Genomic DNA, 19,350 nt, shown 5'->3' with positions numbered 1-19,350 from the left:
GAAGGGGACTACTGTGTAGTCTAAGGAAGAGGAGAGGGTGAGAGATGACTCATGTAGAAAATTTGGGAGGGGTGGCTGTGTGCTCAGGAAGACATCAGCCCTGCTCAGGGCTGTTCATTGCTGAGGCTGTGATTAAGGGCCTCTTGATAACAAATATCTGGTCAAAGCACCCAAAGTGGTGGCTTTTGTGCCATTAGTGAGAGAACGGACTTTCCTCATCTGGTGTAAAGTCTGTGGGGATACAGCTGCTCCAGAAAATTTTTTTGAACAAATTGGAAACCACCAGGAGGGCGTTAGACTGGGTCAACATTTTGTGCCATGTGTCTGTGACTTTGTGATCATTTGCAAAATTAGCATTATCCTATTCTGGAACGTGGTCTTCTTCTACTACATGTGGTGACAGGGGCATAAACCCAGGGATCATCTGTAAGAAACAAAGGCATAAAAAGTGGGGGTGGAGGGGGCTCTACTAATATCCCTTATTTGCGAACTATGGTGCAATTTGAACATTTTTATGCTGTTTATATTAAATCACCATGTTCTTTATGGTTGTCATTTTGAAGATTATTCTTTTCCTTTCTGTCATACCTTTTATGTGACAAACTCCAGCTTAATATATTTTTTTGGCAGTTACATACTTAATCTTCCTGATTCCTGTGGATACCAGCACAACAATGTGTTTCAGAAACTATTAAAGCCGATGAATCGGAGTCCAGTCATTGATCTTTGCTGGCGAATGGAAGATGCTGAGCCCTGGCTGATCAGGCACCCATGACTCAAGTTAGGGAATTGGGAAGAGAATTTTGGCAAAGAGAAAACTTTATTGTGACCGGGCTCTGCTCACCAGGTTAGCTTGAATCAGTTATTCTTCCTAAAACATTCATAAAATGTTCTCCCAGTTCACTGGGTGAATGTTATGAAGATGTAAGGACGTGAGAGCTGGCTGTGGCACTCTGCTGTTGTGGAGTTGTTACGATGCAAGAAAGATACAGGACATTTTTTACCACATGTAAATTGTAAACACAAATAATGAGATAAACAAATGCTGCAAAACTCTTTATACTGAAATTCTGCATGAAACCAATTAGGTACGCCTCATTCTTTCCAAATATGTTACACAGTAGACTCCGATGAGATATGTAAACCTATCAGATGAATAAACCCCTGCCTATTGCGGATGTACTTGTGATAACAAGGAACAATGATGGAGAAGAATTTAAGCCTTTCTTTACATAGCGGCATTATCAATGAACGCAGTGATCTTAGCTTCATAATACAAGAGCCTAGTGCTACAGATTTCAGGAGTTACATCATTGCTAAGAAGGCACTAGCATTTCTGAAGTGTATACAGGATTTATAGCCTGATAGCAGACAAGCCACCTGCATCCTTTTTATTTCAGAAAAGAGGAAAGAAAAGAGGAAAAAGAAGAAGAACAAAGATTTACTTATGGCCAATTTCACAGGCTGAAATCAATTTACAGGTCACTAGGAGACTTTCAGGCAAAGGCATAACATGTCTAACAGGCTCAAAGTAAGAGGCTATCTAGAAAACTGGATTGAAGTAATAAGGAAACTTATTTAAAGCACTAAAACTCAGATGGCAGAGCCTTTCATAACTGAGGTTACTGTACTTTTAACAGTTTTTATGCTTTCCCCCCAGCAATGGTGTTTTTCAGCTTGAAGGCTAGTATTAAGCAAAACTAAGAGTATTCTTTGCTAGTTGCAAAGTGTGATAACCTTTCTATATCTAGACAAACAAGGTTTTAACTAGCTTTACCCTTTTATTCTGTGTCATCTATTTTTATACAGCTTGTTATATTACAGCTACAATAGCCAACAGCTTGTTTTGGTCACCGTCACGCCCATGGTATTTGAACACATCAGACATTCTGCAGCCTGATGTTCTCTACAAATGTCAGTTCACAATGCCACGAATGAAATTATATTTAATTTAAATCACATTAAATGATATCTTAAATTAAAACTACAGCTTAGAGTCAGGATGTTGATCTGGTGATGGGACTCAGAGTTCATCCACCAGTTCTGACACAGCCTGTATTGTTAAAGATAACAATTTGAGCCTGTTGGGAAAAATTCCTGGAGGGTGAAGCTGTGTGGTGCTGATGGTCCCATCAGGCTGTATGTAATGAAGGCCTCAATTTATTGTGTTTCTATGGTTTTCTATTCTTGATCGTCTGCTGATGAAACCTAAGCACCTTGTTACAGAAAATTGCCCATTTATCTAGTACATGCAGGACACCACCATTCCATCCCTCTGGTGCACCATGTAGGAAGCTCTTTGCAGAGAGAAAACAGCCAGGCTTTCCTTAAGAGATCATCATTTCCCTCCCATGCATTGTCTGAGAGACTGCTAAAGATCTCATTTTATCCTGCAATCAAGCTCGTCAGCTCTCCCCTTGCTTTTCCTTCTCAGCAAGGAACTGAAGAGGATTGCAGCCTCCCCTCTCACAGAAAGAGGGAGCATGCAGCATCTCAGGGCTCTGGTGCTGAACTACAGAACTTGCTGTGCCAGGTGCCGAATGGATGTTGTTTGACCTAGAGTTCTCTCTCCTTCACGGTGATTGTTATGGTCACCAGTATTTACTGCCCCACTAAAAGTCTGTGTGAAGGAAGAACCTCAGCCAATGGGTAACGCACCGAGCATTGTACGTGGCTGTGGGGCATGCATTTCTTACTCTAGCAGACTATCAAGTCTTCATTGATGTCCCGCACACAGCCTGATTACCAGTGTGAAGTTAGTGTAAATCAATAGAAAGGGGCTGGGCAGATGTTACGGCTCTTTCCGCCGAAGCAGTTGCTGGAGCTGCCACATGCTCTGTAATAGCGCATGGAGACGGGGGGGGGGGGGGCAGGCAGCTGGGCAATGCGTGGGGTAGGGAGGGGCTGTGGGTCTGTGTGAGGCATGGCTGAGAAGCCACAGTTTCTCTATTAGGATGTGAAAATATTTTTCAGGAAGCTGTACTAAATTCCTTACAGTGTCTGGGTTTTATCTGGAGGTTCCCTCTGTTGCCTCAGTGTCTCACTCCTCCAGATCTGGCTTCTGAGGACTAGCGTGACACCAGCTAACAAGACTGTACATTACCTGCTGTGCACATATGGTACTGACGAGCAGAGCAGTGATACATTTTATGGAGGTACCAAAAGTAGCCATCAGCTGTCTCAAACCCATCCTAGGCCAGATTCGCGTGTAGGAAAAACTTCTCTGCTCACCCCTGGCTGCAGGCATCGTGCCCTGATGGACCCAGAGAAAGCTGGAACCCATAGACCCTAAATAGTGCAGAAAAACTTCTATATTACATCGAAGCCTGTGCAATCAGAGCCTGCTGGCTCTCATCTTTCAGATGGGGCATCATTTTAGATCATAAAAAACCCAGCAAAACAGCTGGTGGAGGGTTGTGCCACATTCCCTTCTATCAAGCCTTGGGCTTCCAGCCAATAATGCTATCCTTCCAAGACAAAACACACGTACCTTCTGGCTTTCTCCTGACGTTGACTCAGAAACTCCCTCTTTCAGCAGCACCTTAGACAGAGGAACAAAGTATTTATGATTACATATTGTGCAAGGCTATCCTGTGATACAGGACATGTGACCAACAGGGTTCGAATTTGGGAGTGACAGAAATTATGAGCTGTACAGAAAGCATGGCTCACGGACAGAGGCAGTGAAATATGAAGTGTTGGAAACCACTCCCACAAGAGACATGGAACTGAAATGCAGAATCTTTTCAAAATTCAAAAACGTAACATAAAACACCAGCAAAGCAGGCGTCAACTCCTAAACAAGGATTTTGAGACATAAGGAAGATAACAACTTAGAAAAGTGAGCTCAGTGACTGTCAGATTAATTGAACGCAGTGTCAGGAAAGATTGCTTTGTGAAGTGTTGCTTCTTAAAGCGTTACAAAGTCAGAGAGACATCAGAAACACTGATGGGCAGCAAAGGGGAAACAAACTACAAGTGATCAATAAAGCGGCTGCCAGCCGGTGGGATGACACGTCAGCACACGAAGCACTTCGTGGAGCTTGAAGTGGCTAATAGGACTGGGACTAAGCCATTGATCAAAATTATTTTTGTCTTGCAAAAGGTCTTGAAAGTACACCTTCTGGCATTTGAATCCATTTAATAAAAATGCTGCTATTATTTGTGCCTGCTTAGCATGACTGCTGGCAGCCTCTGGAAGCCTTAAAGGCTAAACTCATTAGCTATTTATTACGAAAGAAGTTGGGATCTCCTGATACCACCAATTAATTCAGGCACATTGTTAGTAGTGGGCAGTGCTGGTAAATCATATCTTTGTTGCCAAGTATTAATAAATTACCTACTGTAGGTTTCCACTGGATAAAGATCTCAGCCAGGCCCCCTCCCCAGCATAAGCACACAAACCAAGTACTTTCTCCCAGGCTTTGCCTTTTCACCTGTTCTCTGCTCCTGCTTTTGTGGCTCACCAAGATGGCTCAGGAGGACCAGGGACTCCCACAGCAAACACTGTGCTGCCTTTGTTTGCAGTTTAGGGAGCTTCTGCTGAGCTTGGCTCAAGGCAAAGGTAAATTAGGAAAGAACAGCCACCCTGCATCCCGCAGCGAGCTCTGCCCCATTTGTTGTATGTGCACATGATGATCTGGCTGTCAGCAGCGTGGGGGCTCCACCCTGGAGCTGCTGCTATCTATTGAAAATGCAGTTTTTCATTTAAGGGGCTGCCTTGGATTGTCCTGATTTTGGCAGCTGCTACAGAGAAATCTTTTTTTTGTTGCATCACTGTCCCAGGTGATGTCCCTGCTGCCCGACCCCTACCTGCCTTGTGGCTGTTCAAGTTCTATTTCTTGCCGTATCTACCAAAGATGTAGGAAGATTACACCCTTTCTTCAGGAGCGGTGTTTTAAATACCCGGAGACAAGCCCCACAGCCTTTCCTCCACTCCTGCATCTCCCAGGCTGTCTCTCTCCAGCGTTTCACTGGGCAATGTTCCAGTTCATCCTGGTTTTGTTCTGAGGATTTCCAGATCACTAACCATTCCTGTTGCTCTCCTTTTGTCAGTGGTCAGTGGGGTTACGTTTTTTTCCTGTGTGGCTCTCCCTCCTAAGAAGAGATGGTTTTAAACCTGCTGTGAGCAGACTGGGAGGATTTCCTTACGTGGTCCCAGGTTAAACCTGCCAGACTTGTGTTTGTCTTTCTTACGGCAGGCGGTGTTGACTTGCGTGCAGCTTGCCATCAGGTCCACCTCGGCGCTGCCCGGACCAGCGGTGTTTCAGCAGCCCTCTTCCCATCGCGTTGTTACGAAGCACGGTGTACCCACCTACCTGTGCCTGCAGAGGCTGCCGTCTTATCATGGAGTCATTTAGGTTGGAAAAGACCTTTAAGATAGTGGAGTCCAACTGTTAAACCATCTTCTCCATGGAGGTAGGGCAGCCAAGCCAAGCCAGGCAGAGGACCCTTCCCCAGGTGCCCAGCCCCAGTTACCTGCTCCTGGCCTGACATGCAGAGGGCACTGGGCTCTTCTTGCTGCTGTAGCATCCCGCAGGGCAGGCCTGGCAGGCGGGGAAGCAGCCCCCTGCCCTCCCACACCCGCGCCCTGAGCAGCCAGGCAGGTGGAGCTGCTTGTGGGCTAGTGCTGGCCTGTTACTGGGGTGCAACAGGAGGCAGTGCCCTGGAGCAAGGAAGCATGCTACAAAGTCAGGGACTTTGCAGGAGCCAGCAGGCTGTACTGCTAGCACTGCCGTGCCACACTCACCGCTTCCCTGTCTTAGCTTCCCAGGCTCCCTCTTTCTGCCAGTCAGCCAGAACATGGACACACAAGTGAGAACGCAGCAACACAAAAGAGGGCAGGCATGCAGTGTATTGATTTCAACCGGCAATTTCACGTCGACCAGCAATTTCAGTTATTGGTGGTGTTTGCCCACGTGCAGGTACTGCTCTGCAGGCTGCATGCTGCCCTGTTCCCGAAGGCTGTCAGCCCAGGCAGCTGCCGTGCCCCACGGCAGGCAGTGCCTCTGCAGCTCGCTGCTGGCAGCAGATCTGAACGAGAACGTATCCACAAACCCAAGCGGTTTTCCCACAAGGACAATGACAACAAAGTAACGCCTGCACTCGGCGCAGCACCGGCGCGGGAGGCGGTACGCAGAGCTGTCGGGGTTTGTTGCAAATCACTGAGCATTGGTGGTGTAGCGCACGCCTGTTGCGGTGACGGCTCTTGGCTCAGATGCGGCAGGCAGGTATGACTGCTAATGTGCTCCATGGGGAATATTTGCTGCTTTATCTCTGGGACTGGGAACATCTGTCCCTCCCTCCCAGTCTGCCTGAGATGGGGATGAGTACTCTTGCATTTTCTACCACAGCCCTGGGGTTAGGTAAGCAGCGAGTAGATGCAGGTTATCACAACACATCAGGTGACAGTGGCTTGGTGGAAGCCCCCGTTCCTCCAGGCAGACACCTGCTGATAAACCGGGGTGAGAGCGAAGGAAGGGAGCACCCAAAGGAGCTGGCAATAACGTCCACGCTCTGAGGTCCTGTTCTGAATGGAGACAACACCCCTTCCAAAAGGGATTCTGATGGGTCACAATAGTCTGGGGAGGACCAGTGGCGAGGGAAGGGGTTTACTGGCAGCTCTCTAATAGTCGGAGACAATTAAGAAAGTAACGGTGATCTCCACTGTCAAGTGACTGAGAGACTGTTCCCAGCTGAGTACTGCTTGGAAATTTGAGATCTAATTAAAGCAGGCCTTGGATCTCATCATTCTTCCTGCACGCCTGGGACAATGAAATACTGACTTGTGCATCTGTTCTGTATGTGTACTTGATGCAAATAAGGAAGAAGTCTGTAAATACATCAAAAACCATACTTTATTTTATGTATAGCAATACAATTTACATATTAAATAACACTATAATAGAATGATTTGATATAGTTTAACATAACAAAAAGAAGATTCTTCAAGTTACAAAAACCCCCCAAACAAAAAAACAAAACCAACAAAAAATCTCCCTCAAAATACTCCCTCCCACCCTCTCCCCAAACCAAACACCACATTTTTTTTTTCTGAATGGATCAATGAGACAAACGTATCCAGTGACTGGCTAAGTCTAATTCCTATTGCACACACTGACAATGGAATCAAAAAAAAAATAATCCAACTTTCACAATCACTGCCCCAAATAAATGACATGTGTGGAAATCTTTTTTGGAGTGTGATGATGGTGTCTCACTGCCTCGATACACAGAAGGTATGTATTCACATAGCCACCACAGAACTAGGAAGGAGGTGAAACTAGAAAAAAATTAGCTTTATATGAAAATATAAAATTCTATGATTATATACCATAGATACAAAGTTCCCAGAAGATGCTTATCCAAGCAACAAAATATTTACAGTTTTAATGATTTTGCTATTTTAAAAATGAAGGAAAAGAAAATAGGAGTACACATGAATGCTTCGGTCTTTAGAAACAATGGCTGCTTTCTAGTTTCAAATGTTCTAACAAAACAAAAAAAAGTCACTACCCCAAATGTTGGAGAGTTGTGACATTGTATAAAATCGACTATCTCCTCTTTTGGAGACGTTTATTCTTAAAACTCAAGACATTTTTCTTGAAATTAATTATCCTCTGTAGAAAATGCTTCCCTTTGCAAATAGTTAACAAAACCACTAAAAACAGTTTAACAGCTAAGACAAAGTGGAGGCCAAATCTCTTCATTACAGTTCCTTCTCTCTCTATTTTTGCATTCCTTCTCCTTTGATAAGTAAAGCCAATGTAGTTCACATTGTTAGAATGGCAACAAAGAGAAGAAGAGCAAAGGGGTAACAGTAAGAGTTGAATTACGTCTGTAAAAAAAAAAAAAGTAAAAAGAAAAAAGAAGCAAAGCAATGCAGTGGATCAACAAATAGGCATTCTCCCTTCATATAAAAATTCACTGGCACCATTTGAACATAAACTTCAGAACACAAGATCTGATGTCAAAAGACATGAATTTGAGAAAGACTGCTAAATCTTTAAGACAACTACGTTTTAATTTATTTTTTATTTTTAAATTAAGTTGGTTTTGTTTTGCTGAGAATTAGTAGTATGTATCTTTGGTAGAATCAATATCTATATTTTTAGCTTTTAAATAAAATATATCAGCTTAAAAAAAGATTAATAAGAAGGCAGTTGTGCTGTGTCAAAGATTCTTCTCCTAATGTTCCAATGTATCACTCTGGATTCAAGCAATTCAAGCAGTCAGAAACTGGAAAAACAACTGAAATTTTGCAGATCCTGTAAATGATTCCACTAACCTAGAACAGACCCACAGTATGGAAACAGTCACACACAAGAAGCAGTTTAAGGGTTTCAGATTTTTCTTTTTCCTGTTCCTAAACTAATATTTGGAAACAGACACTGTGAAATACTAAGGACAAATGCTGTTTAAAATGAATGTTTCTTAGACCTTGGTCCTGCAGAAGAGTTGAGGCTTAGCCCGCACACCTGAGCAGTCCCACTGGCTCTCCCAGACCTTCCTAGTGATGCCAAGTTCACGTACAGGAGTGTTTGCAGGATAGGGCATTCATCTGAGACTGTCACCCATTTTAGATGTTAAGATGACACAGCAGCTTTCCAAGCATTCCCTCTTGGAAAGCTTGCCTGCTCTTATGGGCTCAAAGCATAGAAGTCTTTTGTGACTTTCACATGGTCTACACATGCAAGACATGGAGAAACAGTATTTTCTAAATGTAGACACAGATATACATGTGTACTTCAGTCCTTTCTCTCCTTATTTCTCAGGGCTGGTGCTGAGGACCACATTTTATAGCGATGGGGTAGACTCAGGCTCTCTTAATTCACAGGCCTGCACATTGTCTGGGAACTTCTGATGCATGAAAGACATCCCGGCCGAATGCCACGGGGTGGTTGCAGTGCGGGGGGTGGTGTGGCAAAAGTTGTGATGCACAGAGTGGGGCTTTGGCCAGACACTCCTGAGAGCATCTCAGCACAGCAGTATGAGTGCACACCCCTGAACATGCACTCGCTCCTTCTGCCAGTGTCGCTCAGCCCCAGGGAAAGGGTGCCAACCCCTGTGAGAGCAGAACCGCAGCTGCTTACAGTGGGATAGACCTGGCTCTTCCATGCTTTTAATCCTGACCTTCACAAGCAATTCCTAGCTTCATCCACTTCCAGCCTAATGCATCACTACCATCTTTCGGCTATCTGACTGTCAACACAGCGCTTAACACACAGCTTGACCCCCCCCTTAAGAAAAAAATCCATGGAGAACTCAAAGAACATCAGTGTAAATTCTTTCCCCATGGATTAGACCCCAAGCAGGTATCTCAGGTGTGGGAAAATGCCAATGCAAACGCATGGATTTCCAAAGCACCTGCCGAAGTTCAAACCCCACAGCCTTCTTTCATTGATTTTTAAAACTTGTGAGAAGGTAAGGGATTAAACCAAGGATATTCAGGCAGTGTGTCATGAACCACAGTTATCTTCCATCACGCCAGTGAAATGAAAAGTAATCAGCTGAAAGTACTGAACAAATGCAGCCCTCTTGATGCCTGCAGTAATCTTTGTGTCACTTAGCTCTTGTCAGGGCTTGGATTCTTAACTTCTCCCTACACCTCCCCAGGAACTTAAATTACTTCAGCCTGAACTGATCCAACTCATCAGAGTCCCTCCGTGCTACCAGCTGGGATTGCCTGGGGCCAGGATCACTACTGGGGGTGCAAGGGGGGGCTCCCCGGCCTCTAACGCTGATGCACACTGGCCAGCAGAACACTCAGCAGAGCCTTCCAGCCCCTGCAGGCAGCACTACTTGAAAACTTACTTAATTCTCGTTACCGGGGTGTAGGACTGGAAAGCCAGCCTTACCTCCTCCCAGACGTTAACTGACTCCCTCCTCGGTACCAGGTTGTCCCAGTGCAACGGGGATCCAAACTAACAAGCAATCTTTTGAAACATTTTGCACATTTTTTTATTTGGGCAAGCTGTTGCTGGACACGGGATTTCCTTACTGAAACCATGGATATATTATACTGTTCAGCATTAGCAGTTATTTGGATAACTTGTATGGAGGGATTCAACAAACTGAGAAGTAAAAAGTGACTGTGTAAAAGGTTGCTGATGAATTCTTGAATACTTTGGTGTTGAATTAATCAAGTGTATCATACTAGGAAGTCTTTCCCTTATTAAAAATAAAAGGCCAGATGTTAGCACATACCAGTTTGCATAGCTCCTCTGCTCCCAGCGAGACCATATCAGTTTGTACCTCATGAGGTTCTCAACTAAAATACCTACTCTCAATATAATTTTAAGCAGTTCGCTTTCAGCTTCCTTGCAAATGAAAACGCACAGAACCTTGCCAAATCTCTGTATTCCCGCAAGACTGGACTGGCAGAAATTAATAGGTTCAAATTGAAATGAAAAAAAAAAAAAATACACTGCAACATTTTGACAAGTCCTGAAAACTTACAATGCATGCTTTGTGCAGTTGAAATTTAGAAGAAACTAATGCCATATATAAGGGATAGTGCCTTTAACTGTATACCAGACGTCAGGATGGTTGAAATGATGTATTTCCTTCTCAAGGCAGATGCAATAACCCCTCCCTACTCAGCCAAGCTATGAAGGACATGATTAGCTTTAATTTTCAGGAGAATTAAGTATGTACTTCTTTTGTTAAATAGGGATGGACCTTCTTGAACTGCAACCAAACACAAAGGAAAAGGGAGCCAGTGAGGATGTATACTTAAATGCTCCAAAGAATAATTCAGTTATTTCTATAATCTGGAGGAAAACATTTTATTGGTGCGGGAGGGAAAACACAATAAGCTAGGTTTGTGCTAAAGAATTAGTCTGGCAAAAAAAAGAGGGAGAGTGTAACTTTATAGGTAGTTTTTTTATTAGTTTGCTTCACCAGTAAATATGGATCAGTACTTTATGTTTTAGCACTAAAGTATGAAAATTACACACCTGTAAAAATGGCATCTAACAGTTATGGAATTAAGAAACGCCTGTCATCATGTAACATACCATTAGGTGTGAGGTCATATTCAAGAAATAGTAAGGAAATTAATGTGTTTAAAATATTGAATAGCTTAGTAATGTAAAATATTGCTACCTTCAATATATCTGAAAACAGGTCTGACTTTGGGTTGTAGTAGATTTCTCACTGTATTGGCGCTGATGAGAATAAAATCAAAACACTTTCCCATCATATGGCTGGTTAAAAACTAAAATCAACATTTTTCTGAATACATGGGGAAACTTCCAAATTGTAAATTCAAAACCTATCACTGCGTCCCACGCATGAATTGCATCTAATTTATAATCATAGTGTATGTAATTTATATATTCCATGTGAAGCAAGTCTTAGGCATGTCTGTGTAAAAAACAGCAATTTGAAACAATACAGAAATAATTGTTTCAGCTCCACAAGGCTATTACACTTCCACTGTAGCCAATAATCACCTGCTATGTTTTGTCAAGAAAGGATGAACACTGCTCATCCACTCCACTGGAATGCAGAATACCGTTACCAAAACGGTGACGTGATCATTAAAATAATAAATATGGTATGAAGGGGTACAGTATCTGTTGTAGAAAGAATCCATCTGGCCTAGCATTCAAGATTTAAGATTCGAGGGTCACTGTAGTTAGCAAAAGTTCACTGCATTTAAACAAAACAGGAAAAGCATATGTTTGTTGTCATGGAATGTCACATCAGGGCTTGTCTTGTATTAGAATATTATAGGCAGTAACACTGATCATATAGTGCAAACTAGATAAAATTGCGTTTCACTGTGTGAAATAAACAGAGGTGCAAATGCTCAGTAGGATACCATTAAGACATAAAATGGCAAAAAATAAATATCAAAACTCTTATCAGTGTAAAAAAGTAATTGGGTTATTGTATAACCTAGAGTCTGGCAAAAAAGGCCTCAAAAAAGTTCACTCAGTCTTCAGAAGTTCTACAAATTAAGTGCCTTTTCAGGTTTCCGATTAGACAAGAGACTCCATGCTTTCTGCGGGATCAGATTCGTCACTGGCCATCACAGCACCATTTTTGTCCAGTGTCATGGGACCATTGCCATTTTCCTTAGTGCTGACCAAGCTTAGCATTGCCTTATAAAGAAACTGGTACTGTTCCTGGAAAAGAAAGGACAAATTACTTCAATCCTTTTAAGTGTACAGAAACGAGTGGCACTTAAATTTGGCATTTCCAGGAAAGGTCGTGGATGTTCATTACTAGACACACACAGAGCAACGAAAAAGACTCAGAGAGCAATTGCCTCTGTTAATCTAGTTTAACCTTGCCAACCCAAACCTCCAGTTTTGTGTAAATTATATTATTCCTGATATATTATTAAATACTACAGGAGGGAAGGATGATACCTGAGCCCGGAGCTCAGCCCCAGGTTGTTCCCCCGTACAAGCAGAGCTATGCACGCCGAGGCAAGGGTGCTGCTCTCGCTGCAGAGTGGAGAGCCCCTCTGCTGAAGCCTGATCTCCCTGCAGCTCTACCTGCCCTGCTGCAGCCCTTCAGATCACAACATGCCAGGTTTGAATAGCACAGCTTAACCTTCCAGGGCTGGCAGGGGGGTGATGACAAGCGGAAAGTCCTTCTCCGCTAGGGCTGCCCATACAGTGGCCCCCTATCTCTATAAGATATAAGCCAAACTGCAAATCAGAGACGTACACGGTGGGACTGAGGTTTATAACAAATGACAACTGTACAAAAAAAAGCCCAAATGCAAATTCTGCTTTGCAGCATGCAGTATGGCTTGATAACGTATGCGATGTGTGGTTTAGTTCATGCTTTTGGTCTCAGATGAAAACCTTGTAAACTATCCATTTATATTCCATTTAAAGACTTACAATGTCTGTAAATACTCCAGGCCGCATAAGATTTATCATCTTTGCCACCTGGAAAACATCAACAGCATTTTCATTCTCCAGCTGCTGGGACAGAGTGGTAAGGGCACATAGCGTTCCCGCTGACACAGCTCCATACCTGAAAAACCACACCAAAATGAGAAGTTACTCAGAAACGTACCTGGGCACCGACACAGAGCCATGAAAATGTTGATAGAGTCTTATTCGATTACTGTAGTTCATCTTTGTATCTATTAAATGCTTGTTTTATAACTGGCTAATTTTTAGTCATTTTAATTTGCAGAAGAAATTGGATGGTACACCCGTCATCTCAGGATATCTGCAGTACTCAACACAAAAAACTCCATCAGCAGGAGAACGTGAGCCATTTAAAAATACCCAGCCTGGAGCCTGTCACACGGAAATCAGTTCTCACATGCCACATGTACTGAAAGCATCTGCATTATAGTTGAGCGTATTTTAAATTCATTAGTGTGAGCTCAAGCAAAACATAAACGATTAGAAAGAAATGAGACTTCGCCTCTTCCTCCACATCTGACAATTACAGAAAACTAACATGGATTTGAGGTGCTCACAAGTAAATGGGGCACATCTCAGCATCTTCCTTAGGTCTGATTTATTGGCAAAAGGCAACATCCCTGAGCTGGGCACCCCAGAGACATTACGGATTCTGAAGAGTTGAGCTGTGCTGTCATTTAATAAGAACCTGAGCAACGGTTATTCATCAGGAGCGTGACTCAATGTGTCCTTGAGATACTGGTCAGGTGGAAATCTTACTGCTGCTAAAACTGTGGGTATGCTTGAATTGTACATGCAGTGGCGAGGCACGGCGTAACGGAGCCATAGGAACAGGGTCTCCTAAGTGCTTCTGAGGAGCCTCAGCTGTCCTCTGCTCTCCCAGCACTCGGGAGGCTGAAATTCTGTTCTGGCTGTGCTATGGGTCTGCTCTGTGACTTTGAGAAAGTCTGTGTCTAAATGTCGCCACCTGTAAAAGGGGACATCGGTGCTGACTTGCTCTGTAAACCGTCTGGAGAGCTATACAGGAAAACTTAAATAATCGGCAAGTGCTGCAATGCCATCTGGTATCATAAGATTACCACTACGATTTTTTACAACATTCCTGTGGAAATTGAGACATATGCTGACTTAATTTCATATGATTTTTGCAAACTCAATTTGCCTAGAAATGGGAAACAGAAATCAGATAACAATAGATCTGCTATATTTGATGAAGTCTATAGCAGAAGAAGCAGAACCGTATACATGGCTCTGCCTGATCATCTATAGGGATAGCGGACAAAGTGGCCGGTGGATGTGCCTGATGGGACACAGCTAAATGCCCCTGAGGGTCTAACAGCATCATTTTCACTTGGGCTGATAACCTCCGGCTCCCAACAACATGAAGGCTTTTCTCATGGAAAATTATGCAGAAAATCTTTATCTAGTTGCCTACATATGGGCAGTTATATTTAAAAATCTTGACAACTGCCTCAAGTTGGAATTTATGAACTTCTTTGAAATATCGTTATCAAGTTCATCCCACCATGTACTGCCTAAATACCACATACATTTAGTATCTGCAAATTCATATATTTGGAATTAATCTGCAGTTGTAATTATTAGTGGATTACGTGATATAGTTGTTACATGTAGTAAAGGGAAATTTTCATTTTCAGCCACATTTGCTTAGGCTCCAATGAAAAGCAGAATCCACATTATGTATTAGGCATAAAAATAAAATCATTGAATATGACAAATAAACCAAAAAAGCAATTTACAGAAAGAATGACTCAGCACTGTTAGGAGGAATGCAATTTTGGTTTTTTTTTTTTTCCTTCTGTCTAGCATGAAATGCCCAAATCAATAATGGTTCTAATTTTGTAAAACATAATCTTAAATACTGCAAGAGTAGCAAAACCTCACTTCAGACTACCCAAAACATGAATATTAAAACTAGCCTGAAATTAATCAGTGCTGGCAAAAGGCAACAGAGCTTACACTGTGCATTAGCAAGGCAGGAGATGGTGGGAGAAAAACTACTTGCTGCAGCCCAAGGCACCATTTGCAGGAGTCAGCTGGGAAAAACCTGTTGCAGCAGCAACACGCGGGTGCGAGGTGGAAGCTCACTCAGCAGCGTGAAGACTGATCTGACTGCTGACATACTAGAGCATGGTAACAACATTTTTGCACAGAAGGGGAAGATTCCCAAGATTTTCCCACCAATTCTGTTTTGTAGCAATGACAAAAGGTCTAACGGGCGGAGCGCAGGGGGGCTGCAGGTATAGAAGTAGTTTTTGCTGGCTCAGTGTTCACTCTAAGGGCAACTCAAGCAGTGGCAGAAATTGGGCTTGCTTGGGATTTTAATGTTGGAAAGATGCCAAGAAGCACTCTGCCCACCAGGAAACAGTCCCTCCAAAGACAGCCTGTCAGACCCGGGCTCCAGCTCCACTACAATGGCATTTTGCAGCTCCATAACGTGTGCAAAGTAATAATATGCAACGCAATATTTAGCGCCCTTTATAACTGGGCATTCAAACACAGCTGGCCAGTCAATGCTCACCACTGCACTACAGCAGAGACAAGTGCTGGGACACGCTGGCCCTCTGCTAGGGGCTCCCTCCCTCCCTCCCGGTGCCATATGGGCCCCTTGAGTGTTTTTGGGGAAGCAGATGGAGGAAAAATAAATCTTCTCTCAGAAAACCTGGGCCCTTTATCACAAGATACTTCTGCTGATCATCCTGAGACACAGCTGAACTGAGCTTGTTCTGTTTTACCTGGCACATTAAACCCCAGCTGTTAGACAGGAGCTCAGGCTGTTTTGAAACTGGTTCCATAAGCCCATATTGGGCTGCTTAGAGCCCTGTCTAAACCAGGGCTCTGCTGAGTTCCAAAACAGGTTGTAGGATTTGTTTGGGATACTTCTGGGTGCAGAAGAATCCAAAACGCTTACAAAGCAAACAGCCTCACTTTCTGAGTCCATCTAAGATTATGACCAACATAAAATCTACGCTAAGCAAAATGTGCTTGTCCTCAGGTGCCAACTGAAAACTCATCCCTGGAAGATTAAACAGTCTGATCCTGTTCCCTAGACAACTAAACCCCATCTACTCCATGCAAGAATGGACAACATTCCTAACAAGCGTGCTGTAACTGAGTAACCTGCACATAAATGGGAGAAAAGAGACGACATACTCATCATGAACTATGGTGGGGCCATCCCTTGTTAAGGCCTCTTCCTTGATTACATTGATAAGTTCAAAGGTACTGCTTATGGGAGCATCTGGGTTTGGCCATTTAGGACACTGAAAGTGGCGTACTTCCAGAACGTAGTCATCCTGCAATGAAACACCAGCCTGGGCATTAGCTATTTAGTTTCACATTCATCCACTCCAGGTAGAAAGAGGGAAGATCCTCACTACAATCTGAAGAGATACCATCTTCTTTTATACAGAAAGAAGAAGACACACAGCTCTGGCATCTCTGTAACAGTGAACACCCCAAAATAATGTAACTTTAACAAAATGTTTGATTGATAAAAGATTTTGCATTTGAGTTCAGGGCTTATATCCACATAAACCTCTCAGAGCCCTTATGGCTCAAAGTCAAACAAGAGGAGAGCAACCGAGGAATTTAAACCTAAAAGGACTTGCAAATTAATGTCTTGCAGCAAAATCCAGCTGCAATCTGGATAGATAACTAGAGGCAGGTTTATAGTTCAGATAAGGTGTACTTACATAAAACCCCTTAATTAAGACCCCCAAACAATGAAACTATAAGTGGTGAATTTTATAAGCAGAAATAGGACAATAAACCTTCGTGTACTTTACAAAGAATAATTGAATCTACTTTTGTGATTTCAAAATGAAAAATCAATGTTATCACTTTAAAATAAGACAATTAATACTACAGTCTCAATAGCTAAAGGAATCTACCTGGAAGTAGAAGATGTGAGAGAGAGAGGGGCCAACGAGAATACCTTTCCCCCGTGAGCAACATGCACGCACATGCATTTACAAGTAAAACCTTTTCAGAACTGTTTCTGAACTCTGAATTCTTCTTCCATATTTGAATTACGTCAATAACATTTTGATGAAAAGCCAAGACCCACATTTGGAGGTTTATTTTACCTGGGTAGCTTCAAGGATAAAGTCATGGATGATAATTTGCTCTTCGTTAGAGAGGCACAGTCTGTCTTTGCTGATAAGGGTCACAGTAAAGGCCTCACAGTTCATGGATTCCTCGCGACTTGGCCAGTACACAAACTCATCTTCTGCCTGGAGGAATGAAACAACACACTACTGCAGCCTTTCAGATACCTTCTGTGTGGCTGAAAAATCCAGTGGATCAAAAAACTGGTTTGATAAATAGAGATGGTTGAGAGCTGACCTTTACAAACCATTTCTGTCTAAACCAAATTTACTGTTACAGTAGGCAGTAACCCTGCCAGATCCTTCCTTTGTGTGTCCAAACAGGTAACGTCTGCTTTTTAATTGGTTTCATAGGGAAATAGTTATCTTCGCTCACTCATACTTAACCTTTATATTGCATCCCAGGCTTTATTACCTCCTGCTGACACAGTTTTGTGTGAAATTCAGATATCTGTTTAGAAAAAAACTAATTGACCTTTAAAAATTAATTGCTTATTATTTTAATTTGTGTTTATTGTAGTCTAATCCAAAAATTCAAGGTCTGTGATTCAGATCTAGGTAGAAGATTGATGGAAACTTATGTAGGGCTGGAATTTTAAGAGCGAGGTGGGGAGTAAGGAGGAAGGAAAAAACCCAAATATTCTTAGCCTTGAAAAAAACCACTGTCTTAACTTAATGCAAGTTCTCCAGCAAAACTCCTCTACTGAAGGGACGCTGCAAAACCTCAGTGAGACTGTGAATGATGGAAGAGGCTCAGTGCTGGAGTAGCCTAACTGACAAGATGTAGATAACATACTGACAAAGCTATTCTTTAAAAAAGAACTGCAAATTCCTAATTTATTGCAGAGAAAGGAAATTAGGCTCACCACATACATGCAATGCCTGTTTCTCCTCCTGCCTTCAGGGGTCTGATGTCCCTGCAGCGTAAGCACAGAAGCTACTCTGGCAGCACGTACAGCACTGCAACGCCTGCGTCTCTGAGCAACCCATGTTTTACTCATGAGAGAACATGAACCACAAACCCACTTCATCCTGCTGCCGTCATGAGCCTGTCTTTAAACCCAAGTTTGTTTCTGTGGGCCTGGAGCCTTGATGCGCGTGATATGCAAGATACCGTTGAAATTTGGGCCTTAAATGTTTATTGTGGAAATGGGACGTTGTCCCAAGTCCTTCAGAGTGCCTTGATGATTCTGCCCTTAGCTGATGATAAGCAGAGGCACCAGCAAGCAGTGCAGTATCGCTGAACGCCAGGGAAGTGACCTGTCCTGCCACGTGGCAGGTCCTCAGGCAGCAGGTAGCTTGCACTATTGTCTCGTCCTTTGGCATTATACACATTCAGCACCTTGACGCTGCCTCAGCCCCGTGTCACCCCTCCTGGCCAGCCAACACAACCCACACTGAACACTGAGCCAACGCACGGATGCAGCTGCCCAGCTGGCCAACCTCTGCCCTGGGAATGGGGAAGGCGAAAGCACGGACCAGGCGTCCTTGCAAGGGATGCGGCCGAGTCCAGCGTTTCCTCCTTTACCCTTTAATCGCTATTGTTCTGCAGAGCTATTTCATGTACTTGTAAAGACAAGATCAGCCTCTTCATTTCCACCTGACACACTTTCATTTCATTAGTGCTTTCTGATTCGATCGGATTTTTCAGAACACTCTTTGCCTTGCAGGGCCTTCAATCCCTTTCATCACACCACACACAGGAAGCATATTGACTGCTGCCTCTTTAGTAGCCCCTTAAGACTGCTGTTTTCTTGCTGTAATGAAGGTGGTTTCTCTTCCATTCTCAGCTACAATCGTCTGTTCACCTCAGTGATGTGTGTACGAAAGAACGAACCATTTAGTTCTTAATCCTTTTCAACGCGCTGTCTTGAGACATGCTAGTAAATCTGAAAGTAGCGATTACCACTTCACCCGGGTCTCCTTATTCTCCCTCTCTCTGTCCCATTATTTCCACCTAAATTAACATAGATATTTGTTTTTTACTTTTATCAAAAATAGCATTTGTAACCTTGCACAGCTGTAGTCTTGCATAGCCTGAGTCTTAAGTCCCCAGGCAAAGAAGGAACTATCCTACTGTCTCTTCTTTTATTTCTGCTCCTCTCAAAGTCCTCACCCATGGCCCTGGCCACTGAGTAACCTCAGCGCCTTGCACCCCGCCAGCCAGGCAGCCCTCAGAGGCCTCAGCTCAGGGTGTCTTTCCCAGGGGGAAGTGCAGAAGGGGAGAGCAAAAAACCATGCCCCACATTTCAGAACTTTTTGTAACAAGCTTATGGCAAGGTTTGAGAAGGTGGCCCAAAAATTGGCTTTGCTTTTAACCA

General features: G+C 43.3%; 1 protein-coding gene across 1 annotated transcript in view; it reads right to left on the bottom strand.

The window, feature by feature from the left end:
- Positions 1–6,839: 6,839 nt before the first annotated feature.
- PTPRG (protein tyrosine phosphatase receptor type G) overlaps positions 6,840–19,350 on the bottom strand; it is a 412,655-nt gene continuing 400,144 nt past the window's right edge. The window contains exons 26-29 of the mRNA XM_037383177.1: positions 17,009–17,155; positions 16,074–16,216; positions 12,864–12,999; positions 6,840–12,134 (exon numbers count right to left, since the gene is read on the bottom strand). Coding sequence (XP_037239074.1) covers positions 11,988–12,134; positions 12,864–12,999; positions 16,074–16,216; positions 17,009–17,155 — 573 coding nt within the window. The 3' untranslated portion in view covers positions 6,840–11,987. The remainder of the gene's footprint in view (positions 12,135–12,863; positions 13,000–16,073; positions 16,217–17,008; positions 17,156–19,350) is intronic.

This window comes from Falco rusticolus, chromosome 4, assembly GCF_015220075.1.
Source record: "Falco rusticolus isolate bFalRus1 chromosome 4, bFalRus1.pri, whole genome shotgun sequence".
In the NCBI taxonomy this organism is placed as follows: Eukaryota; Metazoa; Chordata; class Aves; order Falconiformes; family Falconidae; genus Falco; species Falco rusticolus.
Note: the sequence above shows the minus strand (reverse complement) of the source record. Positions and strands in the feature narration are given on the sequence as shown.